The 24050-nt window shown below is 66.1% G+C and overlaps 2 protein-coding genes across 2 annotated transcripts; one reads left to right on the top strand and one right to left on the bottom strand.

The window, feature by feature from the left end:
- Positions 1 to 385: 385 nt before the first annotated feature.
- FCHO1 (FCH and mu domain containing endocytic adaptor 1) lies at positions 386 to 13823 on the top strand. Its single transcript, XM_069878335.1, is given in 29 exon segments — positions 386 to 437; positions 1533 to 1579; positions 2314 to 2412; positions 3287 to 3378; positions 3468 to 3542; positions 3633 to 3774; positions 3884 to 4036; positions 4793 to 4897; positions 5798 to 5896; positions 5988 to 6084; positions 6249 to 6293; positions 6378 to 6450; positions 7207 to 7228; positions 7317 to 7371; positions 7459 to 7637; positions 7731 to 7755; positions 7850 to 7912; positions 8357 to 8550; positions 8552 to 8612; positions 8710 to 9249; positions 9904 to 10022; positions 10114 to 10219; positions 11097 to 11208; positions 11298 to 11453; positions 12064 to 12196; positions 12271 to 12470; positions 13005 to 13069; positions 13162 to 13326; positions 13683 to 13823. Coding segments are annotated over 27 exon segments (3126 nt in total). The 5' UTR covers positions 386 to 437; positions 1533 to 1579; positions 2314 to 2385; the 3' UTR covers positions 13706 to 13823.
- A 146-nt stretch (positions 13824 to 13969) lies between these two features.
- On the bottom strand, positions 13970 to 23166 carry JAK3 (Janus kinase 3). Its single transcript, XM_069878299.1, has 24 exons — positions 23073 to 23166; positions 22187 to 22399; positions 21979 to 22102; positions 21657 to 21768; positions 21012 to 21157; positions 20360 to 20642; positions 20146 to 20268; positions 19901 to 20058; positions 19597 to 19708; positions 19183 to 19369; positions 18617 to 18738; positions 18406 to 18537; positions 18244 to 18328; positions 18031 to 18164; positions 17551 to 17689; positions 17322 to 17473; positions 16682 to 16832; positions 16472 to 16611; positions 16050 to 16239; positions 15846 to 15970; positions 15596 to 15768; positions 15405 to 15522; positions 15221 to 15331; positions 13970 to 15129 (listed from the first exon to the last, which is right to left on the bottom strand). Exons 2-24 carry the CDS (start codon positions 22389 to 22391, stop codon positions 15013 to 15015), a joined length of 3339 nt encoding a protein of 1112 aa, XP_069734400.1. The 5' UTR covers positions 22392 to 22399; positions 23073 to 23166; the 3' UTR covers positions 13970 to 15012.
- Positions 23167 to 24050: the final 884 nt, after the last annotated feature.

Raw genomic sequence — 24050 nt, 5'->3', positions numbered from 1 at the left:
CCCTCTCCGCTCTCTGCGCCCCCGGGGCCGCTTCCCCACCTCGGGGTGGGGGTGTTTGTACTCGATTCTCCCACCCCCCCACCCCCGACCCCCCCCAGCAGCTGCTCCTCGGTGTCACCCGGAGCCGGGGATGAGCTCAGCGGGGAGCGAGGCACCGGGTGGCACCGAGGGGGGGTGGTGGAGAGAACCCTGGAGGCCTCCGGGTGCGCTCCGCATCGTTCCCGGTTGCGGGGGGGACCCCCCGCAACCGGGAACGATGCGGAGCGCACCCGGAGCGGACCCCACCCCCCACCTCCTGGCGCGGGGCCGTTGCCCCTTTAAATATGCAAATGAGCCCCCCCCGTTTCGCGCGGGAGGGGCGGGGCCAGCGCGCGCTCCTGGCGCGGTCCCGGCGCGGGGCGGCGGCGGCGGCGGAGGAGCAGGGGGGGGCCCTGCAGGTGAGCATCCCCCTCCCCAAGAGCTGGGGTGCAGCCCTGAGCCCCCCCGCGAGCCGAGCATCCCCCTCCTTGAAGCTGGGGAGCAGCCCTGAGCCCCCCCCGCACCAAGCATCCCCCTCCTTGAAGCTGGGGAGCAGCCCTGAGCCCCCCCCGAGCCGAGCATCCCCCCCCCGAGCCGAGCATCCCCCTCCCAAGAGCTGGGGTGCAGCCCTGAGCCCCACCCGAGCCGAGCGTCCCCCTCCTTGAAGCTGGGGTGCAGCCCTGAGCCCCCCCCGCACCAAGCATCCCCCTCCTTGAAGCTGGGGAGCAGCCCTGAGCCCCCCCCCGCACCGAGCATCCCGCCCCGAGCCGAGCATCCCCCTCCCCAAGAGCTGGGGAGCAGCCCTGAGCCCCCTCCGAGCTGAGCATCCCCCTCCTTGAAGCTGGGGAGCAGCCCTGAGCCCCCCCCCGCACCGAGCATCCCCCTCCCCAAGAGCTGGGGTGCAGCCCTGAGCCCCCCCCGAGCTGAGCATCCCCCTCCCAAGAGCTGGGGTGCAGCCCTGAGCCCCCCCGTTGCCCCCCCTCCTATAAAACCCCCCTCCCCATGCACCGATGCAGCCCCCCCTCCCCAAAACACTCCCCCCCATGCAGGTGCAGCGCAGCTTCCCCTCCTTTTTCCCTTTGGGGGGGGGGGGCAGCTCCATCCCCTGCACCCCAGGTCGGTGAAGGTGGCGGGTGCGGGGGGGGGGAGTGTCTGGGGGTGCCACAGCCCCCCCCCACCATTGCAGTCCCCCCCCCATCCCCATCCCAGCCCCCCCATCCCGCTCGGTGGCCCCCGGGGACTTTGCCCGGTGGCGAAGGCTTCACGGTGTCTGCAGGTGCTCGTGACCAGCAGAGGGGGGGGGGTTCAGTGCCCCCCCCCCCCAGTGTCCCCCCCCCCTCAGCCTTACCCCCCCCCCAGCCTTGTCCCCCCATCCTGGCCGGGGGGGGCTGAGCACGTCCCGCTCGTGACACAGGTGGCTGAGCTTGTGCAGAGAGAATCCAGAATGGGGGGGGGGGGGAGTGGGGTTTGGGGGGGCTACAATGGGCCTTAACCCCTCTTTCCCCCCCCACCAGACCCGAGGATGATTGGGGGGGCCCCGCGAGCCCCCCAGCACCCCAAGGTGAGTGGTGCCCCCCCCCGCCTCGCACCAACCCAGCCGCGCGTGGGGCTTTGGTTTCCTGTTTTTCTCCAGTGGGAGGGGGGCTGGGGGGGAGGGGGGGCACAACTGGGGCCCCCCCCGGTGAATGAGGGGGGGCTGCTCTGATGGGTCCATTTGGGGTTCGATGTGGGGGGGGAAGGAATGCCTAGATCCCAGTTTGGGGGGGATACAGGGTTCCCCGGGGGGGGTTGGGGGTCACAATCGGGGGGGGGGGGGACACAATTTGGGGGTCTCCCTTGATGAAAGTGGGGGGTGCTCTGCTGGGTGGCCCCCGCGGTGCATTTTGGGGTTCACGTGGGTGCCTGGGTCCCAATTCACGGGGGGAAAGGGTTCCCAGGTTTTTTTTTTGGGAGGGTGTGGGTTTTTTTGGGGGGGGGGTTGTGGGGTTTTTTTGGTTTTTTTTTTGGGGGGGGGTGTTTTTTGGGGGGTGGGGGTGCTGGGAGCAGCAGCCGAGGCCGCGCGGCTCATTTATTATTTAACTGCGTATCTGGTGTCGAGCCCAAGCGCCGTGCCCCCCCCTTCCCTGTGACCCCCCCGTATCCCTTGGGGTGGGGGGGGACACAGAGAGGGGGGAACCTGCGGTTTCCATGGCCACGAGGCTGCGTTTTGCTGGGAAAAGCGATAAATATTGGGAAATAGCGATAAATGCAGGTGGGGGGGGAAGAGGGGGTGCCCCAACTGACCCCCCCCCCCAGGCAAAGAGCCTGGTGTGTGCGCAGGGTGCCGGGAGCTGAGCTGGGGGCCCCCCCTGTGACCCCCCCCCCAAGATGTCCTACTTCACTGAGCACTTCTGGGTAAGCCTGGACCCCCCCCCAATATTCCATGGGTGCCCCCCCCCCTTTAGTCCCCACGGGGATCCCCGAGGCGGGGGGGGGAAGTCGGGGTGCAGCGTGGTTCCTGGTTCCTGCTTCGTCTCGGCACCTTCCGCTTCCCCCGTGCCTCAGTTTCCCCAAGGTGGGGGCACCCCGGCCCCCCAGCCTGCTCTGGTGTCGGGGTGCACCCAGGGACCCCCCCTTGGCTGCCCCCAGGCCGATCGAGGCCCCTCTGCCCCCTTTTTTTTGCATTTTCTGCCCCGTTTTTAGCTGTTTCTGCCTCCTTTGGGGCATCCTGTTTTCTCTTTCGGGGTGTTTCTCCATCCCCTTTTTGGGGTGTTTCTCCATCCTCTATTTGGGGCGTTTCTCCATCCCCTTTTTGGGGTGTTCCCATCCCTTTTGGGGTGTTTTTCCACCCCATTTGGGGTGTTTCTGCCCCTTTTGGGGGTGTTTCTGCCCCTTTTTGGGGTATTTCTTTCCATTTTTGAGGTGTTTCTGCCCCTTTTTAGGGTGTTTCTGCCCCTCTTGTCAAGTCTTTCCAGCTTTTTGGGGTGTTTCTGCCCATTTTGAGGTGTTTCTGCCCCTTTTGGGGTGTTTCTTCCCATTTTTGAGGTGTTTCTGCCCCTTCTTGGGGTGTTTCTGCCCTTCTTGGGGTGTTTCTGCCCTTCTTGGGGTGTTTCTGCTCTTCTTGGGGTGTTTCTTCCCCTTTTTGGGGTGTTCCCACCCCGTTTGGTGCTTCCTCCCACCACTCCTCGTGATGCTCCCATCCCGGGGGGGTCCGGGTTGGGGTCCATGGATTCTGGGGGTGCGGGGTGGGTTTTTTTTGTGGGGGGGCTGAGTGCTTCTCCCCTCGCAGGGCGAGAAGAACCACGGCTTCGACGTCCTCTACCACAACATGAAGCACGGGCAGATCTCCACCAAGGAGCTGGCTGACTTTGTCCGCGAGAGGTACCGGCGAGGAGGGGGCGGGGGGGTCCCCAAAATCTCAGGGTGGGGGGGTCCCCAGCATCCTCAGGCTCTGTCCCCGCGTCCCCCAGGGCGGCTATCGAGGAGAACTACGCCAAGGCCATGGTGAAGCTGTCGAAGATGGCCACGAACGGCACCCAGCTGGGGTAAAGCGAGGGTCTGGGGGGGCTTGGAGCTTCTAGATTCGTGGGGACCACCCCCCCAACTCATCCTTTCCCCCCCACCTCGCCTCCCAGGACCTTCGCGCCGCTCTGGGAGGTTTTCCGCATCTCCTCGGACAAGCTGGCCTTGTGCCACCTGGAGCTGATGAAGAAGCTCCACGACCTCATCAAGGAGATCTCGCGCTACGGCGAGGAGCAAGGGCGGGTGCACAAGAAGGTATCACACATGTGTGTCCCCCCCGCACCCCAACCCCGTTCCCGTCCTCTCCCACCGCCCCCCGACAGCCCTGCCCACCCGTCTCCTCTGTGTCCCCCCCCTCCCCAAGTCCAAGGAGGAGGTTTCGGGGACGCTGGAGGCCGTCCAGCTCCTGCACGGGGTGGCCCAGCTGCTCCCCAAGTCCAAGGAGAGTTACCACAGCAAATGCCAGGAGTACGAGCGGCTCCGCAAGGAGGGCACCAGCCAGAAGGAGATCGACAAGGTGGGACCTCACGTATTCCCCCCGGGATGCTCCCTGTCCCCCTACTCCCCGGGATGCTCCCTGTTTCCCCCCCTCCACGGGATGCTCCCTGTTTCCCCCTCCTCCAGGGATGCTCCCCGTTTTCCTCTCTCCATGGGATGCTCCCTGTTTCCCCTCTAACCTGGGATGCTCCCTGTTTCTCCCTGCTCCAGGGATACTCCCTGTTCTCCCCCAGGACGCTCCCTGTTTCTCCCTCCTCCGGGGATGCTCCCTGTCCCCACCAAGGATGCTCCCTGCTTCTCCGTGCTCCAGGGGTGCTCCCCATTTTCCTCTTTCCCTGGGATGCTCCCTGTTTCTCCCTCCTCCAGGGATGCTCCCTATTTTATTTTCTTCCCAGGATGCTCCCCGTTGTCCTCCCCTCCCCGGGATGCTCCCTGTACCCCCCCACCAGGACGCTCCCTGCTCCTCCCTGCTCCAGGGATGCTCCCCATTTTCCTCTCTCCCTGGGATGCTCCCTGTTCCTCCCCCAACCCTAGAAGCTCCCTGTTTTTCCTGCTCCCCCCCAACCAAGGATGCTCCCTATCATCCCCAATGGTCCCTGTTCCCCGGACCGTGATGTCTGTCCCCCCGCGATGGTCCCTGTCCTCACGCAATGCTCTCTGTCCTCCCCACGCTCCCCCCACCACGGTCCCTGTCCCCTCCCCAGACGCTCCCTGTCCCCCCCGGCTGCCTCCGTCCCGGTCCCCGTGCCCCCTCAGCCCCCGCTCGGTCCCGCAGGCAGAGCTCAAGTCCAAGAAGGCGGGCGAGGCGCTGCGGCGGGCGGTCGACAAATACAACGCGGCACGCGCCGACTTCGAGCAGCGGATGCTGGACTCGGCCGTGGTGGGGAGCGTTGGGGTCCCGGTGGATTTGTGGGGCACGGGGATGGGCCCCCAGGGCTGGGCACCCCTCCATGTGCCACCCCGGTGAGCCCCATTCCCTGGGGTGCCACCCCGGGGACGTGGCACCCTGGCTGAGCATGTGCCGCCTTGGCTGAGCTTCACTTCTTGGCGACGCCGACGTGTAGGGATACTGGGAATGCTGGTCCTGGAGCACGTCCCACCCTGCCTGAGCTCCAGCCCTTGGAGATGTCCCACCCTGCTGGAGCCTCATTCCTTGGGGACATCCCACCCTGGCTCATCCCCGTTCCTTGGGGACATCCCACCCTATCCAAACCCCATTCCTTGGGGACATCCCACCCTGGCTCATCGCCGTTCCTTGGGGACATCCCACCCTACCCAAACCCCATTCCTTGGGGACGTCCCACTCTATCCAAACGCCGTTCCTTGAGGATGTCCCACTCTATCCAAACCCCATTCCTTGGGGTCATACCACCCTATTTAAGCCCCATTCCTTGGGAACATCCCACCCTATCCCAACCCCGTTCCTTGGGGACGTCCCACCCTACCCCAACCCCATTCCTTGGGGACATCCCACCCTACTTGAACCCCATTCTTTTGGGTTATCCCACTCTATCCAAATCCCATTCCTTGGGGTCATCCCACCCTATCCAAACCCCATTCCTTGGGGTCATCCCACCCTATCCAAACCCCATTCCTTGGGGACATCCCACCCTATCCAAACCCCATTCCTTGGGGTCATCCCACCTTATCCAAACCCTATTCCTTGGGGACGCTGTCCCTTGGGGACATGCCACCCTACCTGACCCCCGTCCCTGTCCACACACCAACCCCCTGGGACATTCCAGCCTGGCCAACCCTTCTCCTTTCTCCCCCATTCCAGCGCTTCCAGGAGGTGGAAGAAGCCCACCTACGCCACATGAAGGGTCTCATCGGCTCCTACTCGCACTCCGTGGAGGACACCCACGTCCAGATCGGGCAGGTGGGTCCCTAGGGAGGGGGGGTCGGGTTGGGGAACAAACAACCGTGTCCCCCTTTCCTTTCTTTATTTAATTTTTTTGTGTGTCCTCTAGGTGCACGAAGAATTCAAGCAAAACGTGGAGAACATCGGCACGGAGATGCTGCTGAGGAGGTTTGCTGAGAGCAAGGGCACGGGGCGAGAGCGACCAGGTGAGGTGGTGGGCAGCGTCCTCGTGGGCTCCCCACCCTGTGCACGAGGACGATGCTCCCCGCTCCTCGCACGAGGGCAAGAGCCCTCGTGTGAGGAGCGGGGAGCATCGTCCTCGTGCAAGGATGGAGCCGTGGTGATGGGTTGATCCCACTTTTGGTGGCAGGAGCGTTGGATTTTGATGAGTACCGGCTGGCGCCAGCGCAGGAAGGCAAGTACGTCTGCACCCGGCAGCCCCACACTGGGGAATCTGGGCTTCGGAGGGGCTTCTCACTGCTTTGTGCCCCCTCCCCAGGGCCCAAAAGGAGCCGTAGTAAAGCTTTCCGGATCCCTGGGTTGAGTCGAAAGGAGAGGGATCGTGATGCTGTGTAAGATCCCTCGCATCCCCGTGTCCCTCCATCCCCATGTCCTCTGTCCTCGCATCCCTACATCTCTGCATCCCTGAATCCTTCGCATCCCTGTGTCCTGGTGTCCCTGAATCCCCATATCCTCACATCCCTGCGTCCTGTGTTCCCCGTATCCCTGCATCCTTGGTCCTTGCATCCCTTCATGTCTGCATCCCTGCATCCTTGGTCCTTGCATCCCTTCATGTCTGCATCCCTGCATCCTTGTGTCCCTGCATCCCTGTGCCCTGATGTCCCTGACTCCCCATATCCTCACGTCCCTGCATCCCTTGCATCCCTGTGTCCCTCGTATCGTTGCATCCTTGGTCCCTACATCTCTTTGTGTCTGCATCCCTACATCCTCTCATCCTGTCTCCTCCTATCCCTGCATCCCCAGTTCCCGCATCCCCTCATCTCTGCATCCCCACATCCTGCGTCCCTGCATCCCTGAATCCTTCACATCCCTGTTCCTGTGTCCCTGCATCCCCATGTCCTGATGTCCCTGCATCCCCATATCCTCACATCCCTGCATCCTGTGTCCCCCCATATCCCTGCATCCTTGGTCCTTGCATCTCTTCGTGTCTGCATCCCTACATCCTCGCATCCTGTCTCCTCCTATCCCTGCATCCCCAGTTCCCCCATCCCCAGTTCCCCCATTCCCTCATCTCTGCATCCCCACGTCCTGCATCCCTGCATCCCCAGATCTAACGCTGCCCCTCTAACATTCCCTAACGTTCCCAGGGAATCCCCGGATGCCGAGGCGGTGAGTATCCCAGTACCAGCCCCGGGCTTGTTGTTTCCCATACTGGGAGGACTGGGGAGCGAGCGCCTCTCCGAGCGTCTCCCCGCAGGGCTGCCCAGAGGTGGATGAGGACGGATTCACGGTGCGCCCCGACGTCTCCTGCAGTATCCTTGGATTCAGGGCAGGGGGGTGATTTTGGGGGTGCCCGGGGGCGATCCGAGCGTGGGGCGTTGCCTTGACGGGGGGCTCAGCCGAGGCGGAAAACCACGTCTGCTCCTCCAGCGACTCCGACTACGACGAGGACGAACCCCGCAAGTTCTACGTCCACATCAAACCCGTGCAGCCCCGCGAGGCGGGCGGCAGCGCCGAGGCCACCGTGGAGCAGCTCAAAGCCACCGTGGGCAACCTGATCCTGCCCCCCAGCTTCGGGGTGAGCCTGGGGGGCGCACGCGGGGTCCCTGGGGTCTGTGTCGGAGCCTATTGACCCCGTCCCCACTGACCCCCTGTCCCCCTTCTCTCGCAGGGCACCGTCAAGCGACAGTCGTCCCGTAAGTGCCACCGCGGGGCTGCAGCTCGGGGGTCCCCGTGGGGTCCCCGTGGCTCTGTGTCCCCTCGCGCTGCCTGTCCCTGTCCCCTCCGCAGGGCACGCGGCGTCTCTGACCCCGGCTACGAGCGATGCGGAACCCGAGGGGATGCTGGCAGCTGGTGAGATGGGGGGGTCTGAGGGATTTGGGGGGTGACAGAGATGCAGGAGGGAGCCTGAGGATGTGGGAGGGTCCTGGAGGATTTGGGGGGGGGGGTCTCGGGGATACAGGGGGGTCCTGAGGATGTGGGAGGGTCCTGGGGGGTTTGGGGGGGGAAGGTCTCAGGGATGCAGGGGACCCTGGGGACACAGGGAAGTCCTGAGGATGTGGGAGGGTCCTGGGGGTGTGGAGGGTCCTAGGGATGCAGGGGGGTGTCCTGGAGCTGCTGGGGGGTCCCAGGGATGCCAAGGACACTGCAGATGTGGGGGGTTCTAGGGATGCAGGGCAGACCTGGGGATGCTAAGAGGGATCCCAGGGATGTGTGTGTGGGGGGGGGGTCTCAGGGATGCAGGAGGGTCCTGGGGATGTGGGGACAGTGTCTCTATGACCCCCCCTCTCCCTACAGGTGACGGCGCAGGGAGGGGGTGCCCGGTGGCTCAGGGGAGCAGGTACGGGGCAGGGACGGCTCGGGGGGCCGTGGGGCATCGCGCCCCACGCTGCTGCCCCCAAGCCCCCTCCCTGGGTGCTGCCGGGTGGGCCCTGAGCCTCCCCCCTCCCCCCCGGCGCAGTGGCCCTGGCAAAGCCCCCCCGGACGCGGTGCCCCCCCGCCGCTCTCTTCGGGCCCCCCCTGGAGTCGGCGTTCGAAGCCGAGGATTTCCCGGGTGAGGATTTGTGGGGTTCGGAGCAGGCTGGATGGGGAGGGGGGATCCCAGCATCCCCACAGCCCCCCAACACGGTGGTCTCGCCCCCCCTGTGCAGCCCCCCCCCGCGCCTACGTCCTCACCTCGTCTTCCTCGCCCTTCTCCTCATCCTCCCCGGAGAACGTGGAGGATTCGGGGTTGGATTCCCCCTCGCACCCCGCGCCCGGACCCTCGCCGGACTCGAGGCCCTGGACGCCGCAGAGCCCCCTCCCCAAGCGGGGGGGCTCCCTGGAGGCCCCGCTGCGCCCCCGCAGCCCCGCCGGCCGCCTCCCCGAGCCCCCCAGCTTCGCCGTCTTCTCCGGCCCCGCTGCCGAGGGGCTCTGGGAGGCTCCCCGGGGGCGCAGCCGCTGCGCCAGCGGCCCCCCGCCCTTCGAAACCCCCCCGGCCCGCGAAGCCCCCTCGCCCGACCCCTTCGGGGAGCCCCCGCCGTGGGGCAGAGCCCCCAGCCCCAGCGGGGACCCCCCGCCTCTGCCCCGGCCTTCCTCCAACTCGGCCTCCTCGTCCTCCTCGTCCTCCAGCCCCTCGCCGTGGGGCGGCCAGGGCTCCGCGGGGCTGTCCGAGGCTGGCACCGCGGCCCCCGCGCCGCAGCCCGAGAACGGTGAGTGGCAGCGGGGCACAAGCTGCACCCCCTTCTTCTTCTTCCTGCCACCCCATCCTTATCTCTGACCCCCCTCCTTATTCCTGACCCCCCTCCTTATCTCTGACCCCCCCTTGTTCTATTTCTGGCCCCCCTTACTTTTGTCTCTACCCTCCCTTATTCTACCCCTGCCCCCCCTCACCCTTATTTCTGCCCCCCCTTACCCTTGTCTCTGCCCTTTATCCTTATTCCTATCCCCATCCTTATAATTGCCCCCGTTGCCCTTATAATTGCCCCCCTTGCCCTTATAATTGACCCTCGTATTCTACCTCTGACCCCCCCTTACCCTCATCTCTGCCCCCCTCTACCCTTATCTCTGTCCCCCACCCTCATCTTTCCCCCCTTACCCTTACCTCTTTCCCCCCCTCTACCCTTTTCTCTGCCCCCCTTACCCTCGTCTCTACCCCTTACCCTTGTCTCTTCCCCCCCTCTACCCTCATCTCTGTCCCCCCTCATCTCTGCCCCCCATTCCCTTATCTCTGTCCCCCCCCAGCAGGGCGCAGGTTCCCCCCAGCCCCTCTCTGCTGAGCCCTGCTGAGCTCATGGCACGGATGAAGCCCCCTCGGGGGTCGCCGCGTCCAATCTCCCCCCTGACCCCCTCTTTGTGCCCCCCAGACGCCCCCCACGCCTGGCCGAGCGCAGCCCCCCGCGAGGTGCCCCTCGTGGCCCCCCCTCGCCGCTCCCGCACCAAGAGGCCGGTGGCTGGCGCGGCCGCGGGCAGCAACACCGACCTGGTGGGTGTCCGGAGTGGGGCTGGTGGGGGGACCCCCAGAGTGGGGGGGCACCCCTGAACCCCCCCATCCCTGATGCCGCCTCGCCTCGCAGTCGCGCTCGCTGAGCCCCTCGCCCTCCTGGAGCTGCGGCCCCTCGCACTCGGCCCCCGCCAGCCTCAGCGAGAGGGGCTTCTTCGCCCTCTCCCAGCCGGCGCTCGGTGAGTCCGGGGGGACCCTGGGATTAGGGAGGGGAGTTGGGTTGGAAGGGACCCCAAAGCCCACCCAGTTCCACCCCTTCTGCGCGCCTCGAGAGCGAAGAGGCAGAGGAGGATGAAGAAGAGGAGCCCCAGGAGGGGTGGGAGGAGGGGGCTGCACCGAGCTGGGCTCCGTTTTGAGCCCCTCGCTCCAAGAAGGATGTTGAGGGGCTGGATCGCGTCCGGAGACGGGAATGGGGCTGGAGAACGAGTTGTGGGAGCAGCTGAGGGAGCTGGTGGGGTTTATCCTGGAGAGGAGGAGGCTGAGGGAACACCTCATCATTTAGATTGAACTTCAGGAGAAATTTCTCGACCTCAAAGGTCTTTTCCAACCAAACAACAGTGTGACCCCATCCCGGGGTTGCCCAACCTCCCTGGGGCTGAGCGGGAATCACTCCCCTCATCCCAGATGTTCTTGAGGTTGGACTCACCCACCCTGCAGGAGGAGAGGGACGTGGGCAGCTGGGATGGAGCCCATCAAGGGTTCGAGAGCTTTTGGAGCCACTCAAACAACAAGAAGGGTTGATATTTGGGGGAAGGACAGTTTCATGGAGCCATGGAATGGTTTGGGACCTCAAAGCCAATCCAGTTCCCACTGGATCAGGGGCTCCAAGCCCCATCCAGCCTGGCCTTGAACCCCTCCAGAGATGGGGCAGCCACCCCTGCTCTGGGCACCCAGGGCCTCCCCACCCTCACAGCAAAACATTTCTCCCCAAGATCTCATCTCCATCTCCCCTATCTCAGCTCAATAAAGCTGAATATTTCAGCCTACTCCAACCTGGGGGCCGGGAGCCACGGGGCTGGGGTCCCACCCAGGCTCTGACCCCCTCTGCCTCCCCAGGGCTCTCGCGAGGCCCCAGCCCCGTGGTGCTGGGCTCGCAGGACGCGCTCCCCGTGGCCACCGCCTTCACCGAGTACGTCCACGCGTACTTCAAGGGGCGCGACGCCGACAGGTACGGGGGTCCCGGGGGGTCGCAGGACCCTCCCCGAGCTGCTCTGTCCTGCCTGGGCCACCCGCTGACCCCCATGCTGTCCCCAGCAGCTGCCTGGTGAAGGTGACGGGGGAGCTCACCATGTCCTTCCCCGCCGGCATCGTCCGTGTCTTCAGCGGGACCGCGGCCCCCCCGGTGCTCAGCTTCCGCCTGCTCAACGCCGGCGCCATCGAGCACTTCGTGCCCAACGCCGAGCTGCTCTACAGGTGGGGAGCTGGGATTGGGGTACGTGGGGTTCCTGGGGTTCTCGGGGATCCTGAGCACCCTCGGAAGGTGGTGGGTGCAGTGCTGGGGAGCTGGGATTGGGATACAGGAGGTTCCTGGGGGTCCTGAGCATCCTCCGGAGGAGGTGGGTGCAGCACTGGGGAGCTGGGATAAGGGTACATGGGGTTCCTGGGGTTCCAGGAGGTCCGAGCACCCTCGGGAGGTGGTGGACTCAGTGCTGGGGAGCTGGGATTGGGATACAGGAGGTTCCCAGGGGTCCTGAGCATCCTCAGGAGGAGGTGGGTGCAGTGCTGGGAACCTGGGATTGGGGTACTTGGGGTTCCTGGGGTTCCAGGAGGTCTGAGCACCCTCAGGAGGTGGTGGGGAGCTGGGTACTGGGGTACGTGGGGTTCCCAGGGATCCTGAGCATCCTCAGGAGGTGGTGGGTGCAGTGCTGGGGAGCTGGGATTGTGGTATATGGGGTTCCTGGGGTTCCCAAGGATCCTGAGCACCCTCAGGAGGTGGTGGGTGCTGTGCTGGGGAGCTGGGCTCGGGGTGCCGGGGTTCCTGGGGTGCCCAGGCTCCGTGTCCGCTCTGACCCTGTCCCCACAGTGACCCCTCCCAGAGCGACCCCAGCACCAAGGATTTCTGGCTGAACATGGCAGCGCTGACCGGGCACCTGCAGAAGCAAGCGGAGCAGAGCCCGGCCGCCTCCTACTACAACGTGGCTCTGCTCAAGTACCAGGTGAGCCCCCCAGCCCAGCTCCTGGGGACCAGAGGGTCCCGCTGCCTGCCCTGAGTTCTCGCCGACCCCCCCAGTTCTCGCGGCTGGGCCCCGGCTCGGCGCCGCTGCGGCTCTGCGCGCGCTGGGACTGCTCGCCCGGTGCCACGCGGGTCAGCGTCGACTACGGCTACAACGCCGCCGCCCTGGCGCTGCCCGTGCCCCTCGCCAACGTCCACGTCCTCCTGCCCGTGGAGGAGCCCGTCGCCAACCTGCGGCTGCAGCCCCCGGCCAGCTGGTGAGGGGACGCGGGGCTGGGGTCCCAGCACCCCCAGGGTGGGAGGTGGGGACCCCGAGATCGGAAAAGGGGACCCTGAGAGGGGATTTGGGGGTGCTGATGGGGTGAAGAAGGCAGGGAGGGGGGAACAGGGGGGATGTGCACGGGTTTGAGGGTCCCAGCACCCCTCAGGGTGGGATGTGGGGACTCTGAGATGGGATATGGGGGTGCTGATGGGGTGAAGAAGGCACGTAGGGGGGTACAGGGGGGATGTGCACGGGTTTGGGGGTCCCAGCACCCTCAGGGTGGGATGTAGGGACTCCGAGATGGGATATGGGGGTGCTGATGGGGTGAAGAAGGCGGGGGGGGGGGAATATGGGGGACGTGCACAGGACTAGGGGTCCCAGCACCCTCAGGGTGGGAGATGGGGACCCTGACCTGGGCAACAGGGGGGTGCCAGTGGGGTAAAGAGGGTAGAGGGGTGGGAATAGGGTGGATGGGGAGGAATGGGTTGGGTGGGTTGGGTCTCGGGGGGACGTGCCCGTGTCTCCGCAGGAATCTGGAGGAGAAGAGGCTGCTCTGGAGGCTGCTGGACCTCCCCGGTGCCGCGGGACAGGGAGGTGAGGCTGCACCCACCCTGCTCCGAGGGCAGGGGTGCAGGGTGTGGGCTCAGCCCCCGCAGCCCCCCCAATCCCTCCGCTGTCCCCCCCAGGCTGTGGCCAGCTCTCGGCCAGCTGGGAGCCCCTCTGCGGGCCCAGCAAGCCCAGCGCGGTGGCCGCGCAGTTCAGCAGCGAGGGCAGCACGCTGTCGGGCGTCGAGGTGGAGCTGGTGGGCGCCGGGTACCGCATGTCGCTGGTCAAGAAACGGTTCGCGACAGGTACGGCTGGGGGGGTCCCTGACCCAATGTCCTGGGCGGTGCAAGGTCATCTCCCCATCCCCTGTGGCCCTGGGGGGCTTGGGGTCCCTTCCCTGCTCCCCAAGGCCATGGGATCCATTCTTGGAGTCTCCTCCCTGCTCCCCAAGGCCATGGGATCCATTCTTGGGGTCCCTTCTCCGCTCCCTGAGGCCCTGGAGTCCATTCTTGGGGTCCCCTCCCTGCTCCCTGAGGCCCTGGAGTCCATTCTTGGGGTCTCCTCCCTGCTCCTCAAGGCCCTGGGGTGCATAGGGTCCCCCTCCACTGCCCCCCCCACCCCCTACCCCTCGCAGCCCCCCGTCACCCCCTTTTCTCCGCAGGGATCTACCTGGCGGGGTCCTGAGCCGCCCCCGCCGGACCCTCCGAGCTCTCCACGTCTCCCCTTTTGGTTGTGTGAACTGGAAACACTGGTCGGGGGGCAGCTGGGGAGGGGGTGCTGCTGGCTGGGAGCCCCCCTCCTCCTCCTCCTCCCCCTCCTCCTCTCCCTCCGGTGTCCCCCCCACCCCAACTCAGTGGTTGTCGCCACGTTGTCTCCTGCTGCCCCCTCCGCCCTCCCCCGTGCTGTGACAGGAGCGGGACCCGCTCTTTTATTAAACACTTTTATTTTCTAATAACCCCCCCGGCCGGCTCCCGCTTGCCTTCTGCCGCGAGACCCTGCAGGCTCCTGCTCGGAAACGGGGCTCAGCGCCCGGGTCCCTGGGAGCTCAGCCAGGGGAAACTGAGGCACGGAGTCAGCCGTGCCCTTTCCTCCTGTCTGTGGGTGCTGCACGGACAGACAGACAGACAGGGGGGGTCTCATGGCACCTGGGAGCCGTGTGGGGCAGGGAGGGCCGTGAGCTGGCACTGCGATGGGGTGTGAGGGGCTGGGGGGTTCCTGGCTCTTTGGGGTGCAGCGGGATCCAAGCTGGAGCTCCCGGGTGCTGGGATGGAGCTCCCACCTTGAGTTTGGGGGTGGCTGGATCTGCTGGCTCTGCCGCACGGTTCTAGGGGGTTTCTTGGGGGGTTCCTGGCTCTTTGGGGTGCAGCGGGATCCAAGCTGGAGCTCCCGGGTGCTGGGATGGAGCTCCCACCTTGGGTAAAGGGTAGAATCGCTGGCTTTGCAACAAGGTACTGGGGGATCTGGGGGTCTCTCGGGGTTCCCTGGCTCTTTGTGCTGCAGCAGGTTCTGATCCAGAGCTCCTGGGTGTGGGGATGGGGCTCGTCTCCCACCCTGCACACTGCTGGGTGTCACCACGCGCTCATCCTGCTCCAGACCCATTTCTACCTGGTTTTACCCCAGATCTGCCCTTCCACGGTCAGGGAAGAGCCGAGGGAGAATAAATGAACCTGTGTTGTTAATGAGGGGTCTGGAGGCGTTCCTGGGGAACAGCGGGGACAGGGCTGGCCTGGGGGGGATCATGGGCTCGGGGTGCATCCCCTCCCTCCTCTCGCATCCCCCCCTCTCCCCTGCTGCCAAATATATCAAAATTTACTAGAAAGCGATGGTGAGAACGGGGCCAAAAGCCAAGCGGTGCTGTGGGGGGCGTTGCCTGCGGTGGGGAAGGGGCAGTGGGGGCACCTCCGAGGGCACCGCGGCGTCGCCGAGGCCGTGTGTCCGTCTGTGTGCACTGGGGAGGGCGCGGGTAGCCGCGGTGCCAGCCGGGGAGGGGGCTACCCGCGCGCTTTGCTCCGTCCGTCCCGCAGCGCCTCGAGCTTGGGCGCCAGCTCCCCGAAGGCGGGTCTGGGGTCGGGGGTGAAGGTCCAGCAGCTCAGCATCAGCGCGTAGACCTGCGGGCGCAGCGGTGCCAGGGGAGCAGGGTGGCCTCCGCGGCCACCACCGGCCCCCGGGACCCCCGCCAACCCCGGGCAGGGCTCTCACCTCCCCGGGACAGCCGGACGGCGCTGGCAGACGCCGATTGTCCTTCAGCAGCTCCAGCAAGTGGCAGACGATCTGCGTCGCCTTCTCGGTGCCCATCATGCGCAGGAATTCCTACGGGGACGGCGACCGAGGGGCTCGACCCAAAGGTAACGGGATTCCAGCTCTAGGGTGGGGAGGGTCTCACCTCCGAGGGGCTCTTGCTCTTGTTGCTGTAGGTGAAGAGCTCGTAGAGGAGGACCCCGAAGCTCCAGATGTCGGATGCCCGCGAGAAGATGTTGTCCGCCAGGGATTCAGGCGCGTACCTGCCAGGAGGAGGGTGCTGAGCACGGATACGACCGAGCCAGCAGCCCCGTGTCCCCCCGGTGCCACCCTCACCAGAAAACGGGGCTCTGGCCGGGTTCCCGCACCACGTAATAGTCCTTGTCCTGCGGCAGCAGCTTGGCCAGCCCGAAATCTCCAATCTTGACGTGGGTCTCGCTCTCCACCAGGATGTTCCTGCTGGCCAGGTCGCGGTGCACGCAGCGCTGCGCCCCCAGGTACTCCATGCCCTGCACGGGGAGCAGCCGCGCGGTGGGCTGGGGGCCCCGCAGCATCTCCGGGGGGCTCAGCCCCCCGTTTGGCTCACCTTGCAGATCTGCCAGGCGTAGAGCAGCAGGCTCCGGTGATCCAAGCGGGGCTGGTTCTTCTGCAGGTAGTCCCGCAAGCAGCCGTTGGGCAGATATTCCATCACCAGCCGCAGCCCACGCCGCCCTGCACGCATCCGTCACCCACCAGCCGGGACCAGGCAAGGCTGGGGGGGCGCCGGCATCGCCCCCCGCCCCGCGCTCACCCCGGCTGTAGCAGACGCCCCGGTACTGCACGATGAACTCGTGCTGCAGGGAGTGCAGGATCTGGATCTCCCTCTCGAAATCCCGCAGCTCCTTGGCCGAATCCTGCTGCAGCTTCTTCACCGCCACCAGCTCCCCGGTGCTGTCGCCCAGCGGGTCGTAGCGGCACAGCTCCACGCTCCCGAAGTTGCCCTGGCCGGGAGAGCCAGGCGGGGATGCGGGATGCCCCAGGAGACCCCCACACGGTGTCTGATGCCCCTCCAGATCCCACACGGGGGGCACAAACCGAGTTTTACAGGGCCAAGCCTCCCCACCACGAGCAGAGGATGCTCCTGCCCCAAAGGGGGGTAAGGGGGATGTTGCAAGAAATTCATGCGCGGAGCCTTGCGTGTGCGCATGGCCCAGGAGCTTCTGCCCCCCTCACCTTGCCCAGCAGCGAGATGTACTTGAGGTGCCGCTCCTCGAAGTGTGTGGGGTCCTGGCTCGTGGCGAGGGGCTCGTACCCCCAGAAGCTGTCCCGCAGCGCCACGTCGGCGGGCGACAGGTCTGAGAGCAGCTCGTAATCTGGGGGAAGGGGGGGTGAGGGCACCGTGGGGGTCCGCGTCCTGTCCCCCAACACCATCCCGGGGCTCACCGGAGGTGATGAGGCTGTTGAGGTCGCGGATGAGGGCGCGGAAGGAGGGTCGCCGGTGGGGCTGGTAGTCCATGCACTGCGCGATGAGGGTGGCCAGCTCTGTCCACTTCGGTGCGGGGAGCTGGAGGCTGTTCTGGTAGAATTCCAGCTTCTGCAGGGGTGGGAGAGGCTGCTCAGGCTGGTTCTGGGGTACCTGGCCCTGCGATCCCTTCAAACAGCCCCCACCCTCCTTGCCGGGCTGTGCAAACCCCTCACCCTGAGCATCCCGTGGGATGGGGGTAGGAGGATCAGGGATGGGGCAGGAGGGTCTGGATGCAGTAGGATGGGGTAGGAGGGTCAGGGATGCAGTGGGATGGGGTAGGAGGGGTCTGGATGTGGTGAGATAGGGCAGAAGGATCTGGATGCAGTGGGATGGGGTAGGAGGATCAGGGATGGGGCAGGAGGGTCAGGATGCAGTAGGATGGGACAGGAGGGGTCAGGGATGCAGTGGGATGGGACAGGAGGGGTCAGGGATGCAGTGGGATGGGACAGGAGGGGTCAGGGATGCAGTGGGATGGGACAGGAGGGTCAAGATGCAGTGGGACTAGGCAGGAGGGCTGGGTCAGGACGGTTGGGGTGCAGTGGAACGGGGCAGCCGTACCTTCTGGGGCTCCAGCAGGCTCACGGGCATGTTGCCACCACTGAAGATCTCCCAGAGCGTGGCCCCAAAGCTCCACTTGTCAGCCGGCAGTGCCAGGCTCTTGGGGTCACTGAGGCACTCGGGGGCCACCCAGGGGATGCGCTCCACCAGCACTGGGGAGAGGGGCACGGCCTCGCTCAGCACCCGCCGGGGGGACCCCACCACCCCCCTGCCCCCCCCGGGCACTCACTCTCCTTGGCCAGGATGGTGACGCTGACACCGGGGTCGTTGAGCTTGATGAAGGGGGGGCTGCCGCTGGCCGTGTCCCCCTCCCGCGTCAGCAGCACCTTCTTAGCGGAGACGTTGCCGTGGGTGATTTTCTTGTCCTCCTGGGCAGGGGAGAGGGATCATCAGCCCAGCCCTGGCCTGTGGGGCAGCCCCATGCACGGGGATGTGGGGCTGTGGGTCCATGGGGGCTGCGGAACACGGATGCGTGGGTGCAGTGGGTCGTGGATGCACGGATGCTGAAGGATGTGAATGCACAGGGGCTGAGGAACACGATGAGTGGGTGTAATGGGTCATGGATGCACGGATGCTGAAGGATGCGAATGCACAGGGGCTGTGGAACAGGGATGCATCGGAGCTGCAGGATGCGGATGTGTGGGAGCCGTGGGATGCCGATACAGCGGAGCCGCAGGACCCGAGGACGGTTGATGCTCATCAGGCTCACCAGGTAGTTGAGAGCGTACGCCAGCTGTTTGGCCACCTGCATCTTCCAGCTCGTGGTCACCTTGCCCTCGCCCCGGTTCTTCTTCAGGTAGAGGTCGAGGGGCCCGTACCTGACGTACTCCTGCACCATGACACCTGCGGAGGGGGCTCAGCCAGGTCCAGCATGAGCCCTCCCGGCCGCGTGGCGATTCCCGGCGTGGGGACGGGCACTCACTGTCCTTCCCGAGGCTGACGCCGTGCAGCAGGACCAGGTGCTTGTGGGAGAGCTGGCTCATGATGCTGGCTGCCTCCAGGAAGGACTGGAGCGGGGAGAGGCCAGCTCAGCGGGGACTCTGGGGACCCCTCGATGCTGAGCTGGGGGTTGCTGCCGCCTCACCTCGGAGCAGTTGTGGTGGCTGCCGTCCATCACCTTGAGCACCACCTCGGTCTGGTAGAACCCGTCCTCCTCCCGGTCCCGTTTGATGCCCTTGTAGATCTGGGTGAAGGAGCCCTGGCCCAGGCTCTCTCCCTGCCGCGAGGAGATGCTGAGAGGGGGGTCCCTGTGCACCCTGACCCACCCCCCCACAGCCCAGGCGCCCCCCCCATACCCGCACGAGGCTCTGGGGGTCAATCTTGTGGAACATCATCTGGTTGAGGCTGCGGCGAAGGGCGGTGGGAGAGCAGGGGGCGCGGGGGCAGCCGCTGCGCACGATCAGCAGGTTGGACTTCTCTGAGAGGGGGAAAATGCAGCTGTGAGGGGTGGTTGGGGCAGGCTGTGATGTCACAGCCCTCTCCGTGATGTCACAGCCTGCTCCGTGATGTCACAACCCACTCCATGATGTCATAGCCTGCTCGGTGATGTCACAGCCCTCTCCATGATGTCACAGCCCTCTCCGTGATGTCACAGCCTGCTCTGTGATGTCACAACCCACTCCGTGATGCCATTCAGCTCATTTTCACATCGCTTAATCCGCTCCGTGATGTCGCAACCTGCTCTGTGACATCTCGCAGCTCGTTGATGGCATCGCACAGCCCGCTCGGTGATGCCACGCGTCCCCCTTTGTGACCACAGGCAGAACCCACCCTGTGACGTCCCCCAGCCCACTCCGCGATGTCACCCCCTGCTTGGTGACAGCGCTGAGCCGCCCCCCTCGCCCCGTGGCTGCAGCGTCACCTTTGGGCCGGGGCGGGCAGCAGGCAGCCAGGCGCATGCGGGCACCCTCCGCCTGCAGCCCGCAGCGCCCGTAGGTGCCCAGCAGCTCCCGCAGGCTGAGGAACCGCCGGGACACCCCCGACAGCCAGAAGTTCCCGTCCTCGTCCCTGCGGATCAGGCAGCGCTTGTAGTCCTGGCCGCAGCGCGTCTGTGGGGTGACACGGGGCTCAGCGGTGCAGGGTCCCTCGAGGCGTCCCCAAGCGCCTCCTGCCCCGCGGACACCCAGGGTGGCCCCATGACCATCGCAAAGGGCATCACTGGTGGTGCCATCCCAGCCAGCACCAGGTCTCAGCCCTGCATCTCCCTCCCGGTGGCACCCGCTGCCCCCGGCACGGGATCCTGTGCCGCCCCGGTGCCGGCCGGTGCCCGTCTCACCTCGGCGCAGACGGTCAGCACGTAGCTGTCGAAGTCCTGCGGGCTGCGGCGCAGCAGGTAGAGCCCCGGGCGGCTCCCCTCCACCTTCAGCTTGTGCACCGCGAACTCGGAGCTGCAACGGGAGCGCTGGGTCGGGGCCCCCTTAGAGACCCCATCGCTCACCTCTCCACCGGTGTCCCCGAGGGCACCCGGGCAGCATCGGCAGCACCAGGACAGGGACCGATTCTCTCCGCTCTCACGGCTCCTACCTGAGCGGTTTCTCCCCTGTGGGTTGTGGGTGGTGATGGGGGGTCCTGGCACCCACCTGATGGGCCCGTGGCACTGGTTCTCCAGGTCCTCCAGGAGCCGCGGAGGAGCCACCTCCTTGCAGAAGTAGTGGTGGCTGTCGGCCGTCAGGCGGTAGTAGCCGTCGATGAGAGCCACGAAGGAGCGGGCGTCGCGCAGCGTGGGGAACTCCACGTCCTGGGGCCGAGCTGGGGGTCAGCCCCACGCCGGCTGTGCCCCCCCCCAGGCCCCACCAGGGAGCCCCTCGCGCCGCCCCCGTCTCACCAGCACCCGGTTGTCCGTCTTGGTGAGGGTGACGACGCGGTTCTCCACGGGGCCACCGTCCCGGCTCGCCTGCTTGATGCTGATATCGGCGATGTCGGGGAAGTCGCAGAAGTGCTGGCGGCTCTGAGGAGGGGGGGACACGACGGGGATGGTCTCCATGTCCCCCCATCCATCCCACGGTGCGATCCCCCCGGGAGCAGCCGTCGCCGCGCACCTCGGAGCCAGCGCAGCTCCAGGAGACGCCGTTGTCGCCAGCCACGTGGATGGTGATGTCGGCCGCGGAGCCAGGCGAGCGCACGTGGAAGGTCTCCTCCGCCCAGCGCCGCTGCAGCCGCTCGAGGTCCAGCAGGTACTTGAGCTTCAGGTAGCGCCCGTCGGTCTGGCAGCGCCCGATCCTCTGCAGGGATTTGCTGAAGCAGCGGCGGATGCGCTTGCGGGTGAGGAAGCTGTGCTGCTCGATCTGGCACCGCAGCGGCTCCGGGATGCACGACTTGTAGCTGCCGGGATGGAGAGGTGAGGCAGCCGTGGGTGCCGGGCTGTCCCCAGGGTGCTGGGTGGTCCCCAGGGACACTGGGTGGTCCTCAGGGATGCTGAACTGTCCCCAGGGATGCTGGGTGGTCCCCAGGGACACCAGGTAGTTCCCAGGGATGCTGGGTGATCTCCAGGGACACTGGGATGCTGAGATGTCCTCCGGGTGCTGGGTGGTCCCCAGAAACATTGGGTGGTCCCCAGGGATGCTGGGTGGTCCCCAGAGATGCTGAGCTGTTCCCAGGGACACCAGGTAGTTCCCAGGGATGCTGGGTGATCTCCAGGGATGCTGAGCTGTCCCCAGGGATGCTGGGCTGTCCCCACAGTCCCGCGCTCACCTGACGTGGTTGAAGACCTGGTCAGGGCTCTGCCTCTTCTCCTTGGCGATGCGCAGCATGTCCAGCACGGCCAGGCTCAGGCACTCCTCCTGCGTGGGCAGGCTCAGCGCCACCGCCATGCGTCCCCCGATGAAATCGCTGCGGGACTGGGGAGGGAGCAGAGGCTGTGTGGGGATTCCTTGTGCCGCCCCCCCCCCCATCTCCCGGTGCATCTCCTGCCTGAGGATGCTGCAGCCAGGGCCCCCGTGCACCCCAGGACCCCTCATCAGTGCATGAGGCCATGGCAACCTCATCCCCCTCAGGTATTAGGAGCTTCCAGGGTGCCCCCCAGCATGGCACTGGGGTGGTGAGGTCACTCCAGCCCCAGCCCAGGGGACACAGTTACCCCATGTCAGCAATGTGGGGTGCCCCACACCTTGTGTGGGATGCTCATGAGCAGCTCCAGTGGAGCCAGGCAGCAGGAACCCCGTCCCGCAGGTGCTGTGGGTGCTGGAGGAGGAGGAGGAGGAGGGAGGCACAGCCCAGGGCAGTGAAGAGCATCGCTCTGCTGAGCTTAACCTGTCCTACACCTCTGAGAATCCACACGGGCCCTCATCCCACAGCCCCTGGTGGTGGGGAGGTGGGTGCCACCCTGGCAGGGCTCACCTGAGCAAACAGGTAATCGATGGCCGGGTAGTCCAGGACAGGGCTGGCCCGGTCGTTCAGCAGCTGGAAGCGCTGGGACTGCCCCAGCCCACACCAGTTGGGGAAGAAGAACCTGATGATGGGGAAGAGCAGAAGGGACTCAGTGCCACATAGAATCATGGAATGGTTGGGTTGGAATGGACCCCAAAGCCCATCCAGTCCCACCCCTGCCATGGGCAGGGACACCTCCCGCTGGATCAGGGGCTCCAAGCCCCATCCAACCTGGCCTTGAATGACAGCACAGCCTCTATCAGCCATCAGAGACTCCCCAGGGGGGCTCTACCTGATCCTGTACACCACGACCTGGCTGCAGGAGTCATCGACGGTGAAGAGGTGGTTGGGGGGGAACCAGCAGCTGAGATCCTCGGTGGCCAGGGCGAAGAGCGGGTGGCAGACGGGCAGCACGCCTGGGGACATCGCGGTGCCGTCACCACCCCGGCCGCGTCCTCGAGCCCGCGGCCCCTGCCCCGAGCCCCCCGGGGGATGCTCACCACAGGCCTTGGCGGCGCGGACGCACAGCTCCTCGGCCGTGTACTCGCCAAAGGTGAAGGTGAGGACGCCGGCGGAGCTGCCGGGGGGGCCGCGCGGTGCGGGCACCCGGTGGTACAGGTACACCTGGAGGGTGCCGGTCTCGGTGGAGGAGAAGCTGCAGGAGCGCTCCCCGATCAGCGGGGTCTCCTCGCCCAGCGGGGCCATGGCGGGCGCTGTGAGGAGCAGGGGGGGTCAGCAGTGGGGTGCTGGGGGCACCGTCCCTCTCAGAGCGATCCCCGTACGAGGATTTCCCTCATCACCCCCTCTACCACCATCTCCATCATCCTCTCTACTATTCTCTCCACCATCTTCTCCATCATCCTCTCCACATTCCTCTCCATCACCCCCTCTACCACCATCCCCATCATCCTCTCCATCATCTCCACCATCCTCTCCACCATCTCCATCATCCTCTCCATCATCCTCTCCACATTCCTTTCCATCATCCTCTCCACCATCTTCTCCATCATCCTCTCCATCATCCTCTCCACCATCCTCTCCACCATCCTCTCCACCATCTCCACCATCTCCTCCACCATCCTCTCCACCACCCCCACCTCTCCTCCATCATCCCTGCCCCATTTCCCTCATCATCCTCTCCTCTCGGGGGTAAAACCCCACAGCCAAGCCTGCAGGACCTCCAGGGCTGAGGTCGGGATGAAGGGGAAACTGAGGCACAGAGCTTTTTCTCTGGGTGCACGGATGAATCCCCCTCCCCACCCCTCCCCACCAGGCATCCCAAGGCCGCGTGCCCGTGACCCACGTCACTCTCAGGCGTGGGCAGAGAGGACTGGGCACCATCCTCGTGCTGCGGACCCTGCAGAGCCCCCCGTGCCGCTGTGGTACCTGCTGCGGTGCCAGCGGCCTCGCAGGCGCCCGTGTGCCCTGGCGCAGGCTGCTGTGCTGGGGTTCCTGGGCTGCGTAGGTGGCTGCTCGGAGGCTGCGAGTGAACGAGAGTCAAAAAATCCCCTGGGTGACTTCCTTCCTGCCCTCAACCTCTGCGGCAGCGGCTTCCTGGCAAGGGAGGGGGCAGAAAGGAGCCTCCCCAGGGTGCAGAGACCAGCCCTGGGGAAGGGGCGGGGGGTCCAGGTGCCCTGCTTGGTGCTAGGCACCCCACTGAGCCCCCGGGGCGCTCGCTGGTCCCGCTGCCTCCTAGCAGAGCATCAGCCCTCCCTGTGGTACCCGCGGCGCCTCTGCCCGGGCATTCCAGCCCTCATCCCGCCCCACCTCGCGGTGTGGGGCGAGGGGCTGCCCCCCGACGCTGGGACCCTCCCTCGCAGCCCCTCTGAGATGGGTTCAGCCCCTCCGGTGCCGTCTTGGGGCGTCCTGCGGTGCCCTCGGGCTGGGCGCGCGCCGGGCACCGGTGCCGTGCGGCGTCGCACGCACTTGGCGGATGTGGCCGGGCCCAGCAGCCACTGCTCCATGTTTTTCTCCTTTCTGCTGCTCATCACGGAGGCGAAGCCGGGGGCGAGGCAGGGAATGGGGACCCTGTCCCCAAGAACCAGTGTTGGGGTCACAGCCAAACCCCAGGGCACGGGGACGCCCCCTCTGCCCCGTGGGGACGCCCGGGAGGGGACGGTGGCACCGCAGCAGCTCCATCCCCACCTCGGGGCTCTCTCCTGGTCTCGAGCCCAGGTTCATCCCCAGGGTTCAGGGCAGGGGAGGAAATCCCCGTGGGGCAAACCTGTCCAGGACCTGGGTGAGACAAAGCAGCATTTGTGCCGGGGAATGAGGAAGCGTGGCCACCTCTGCGCTCGGGTGCCACGTATCCACGAATCCCCCGTCGGAGCCACCAAGGAGCTCCCGGGGTCACTGGCCGGGTCC

The sequence above is a fragment of the Phaenicophaeus curvirostris genome, chromosome 28 (assembly GCF_032191515.1).
Source record: "Phaenicophaeus curvirostris isolate KB17595 chromosome 28, BPBGC_Pcur_1.0, whole genome shotgun sequence".
Taxonomy (NCBI): domain Eukaryota; kingdom Metazoa; phylum Chordata; class Aves; order Cuculiformes; family Cuculidae; genus Phaenicophaeus; species Phaenicophaeus curvirostris.
This window is presented reverse-complemented; position numbering and strand designations above follow the sequence as displayed.

What these genes read in the sequence shown, in the direction of transcription:
- JAK3 (XM_069878299.1), bottom strand. Translation starts at nt 22,391, where the DNA reads ATGGCCCCGCTGGGCGAGGAGACCCCGCTGATCGGGGAGCGCTCCTGC. An exon ending in CAGGTCTTCAACCACGTCAG is followed by an intron (nt 20,643 to 21,011) that starts GTGAGCGCGGGA and finishes CCATCCCGGCAG; the next exon opens with CTACAAGTCGTGCATCCCGG. An exon ending in GGCCAGAGCCCCGTTTTCTG is followed by an intron (nt 15,523 to 15,595) that starts GTGAGGGTGGCA and finishes TCCTCCTGGCAG; the next exon opens with GTACGCGCCTGAATCCCTGG.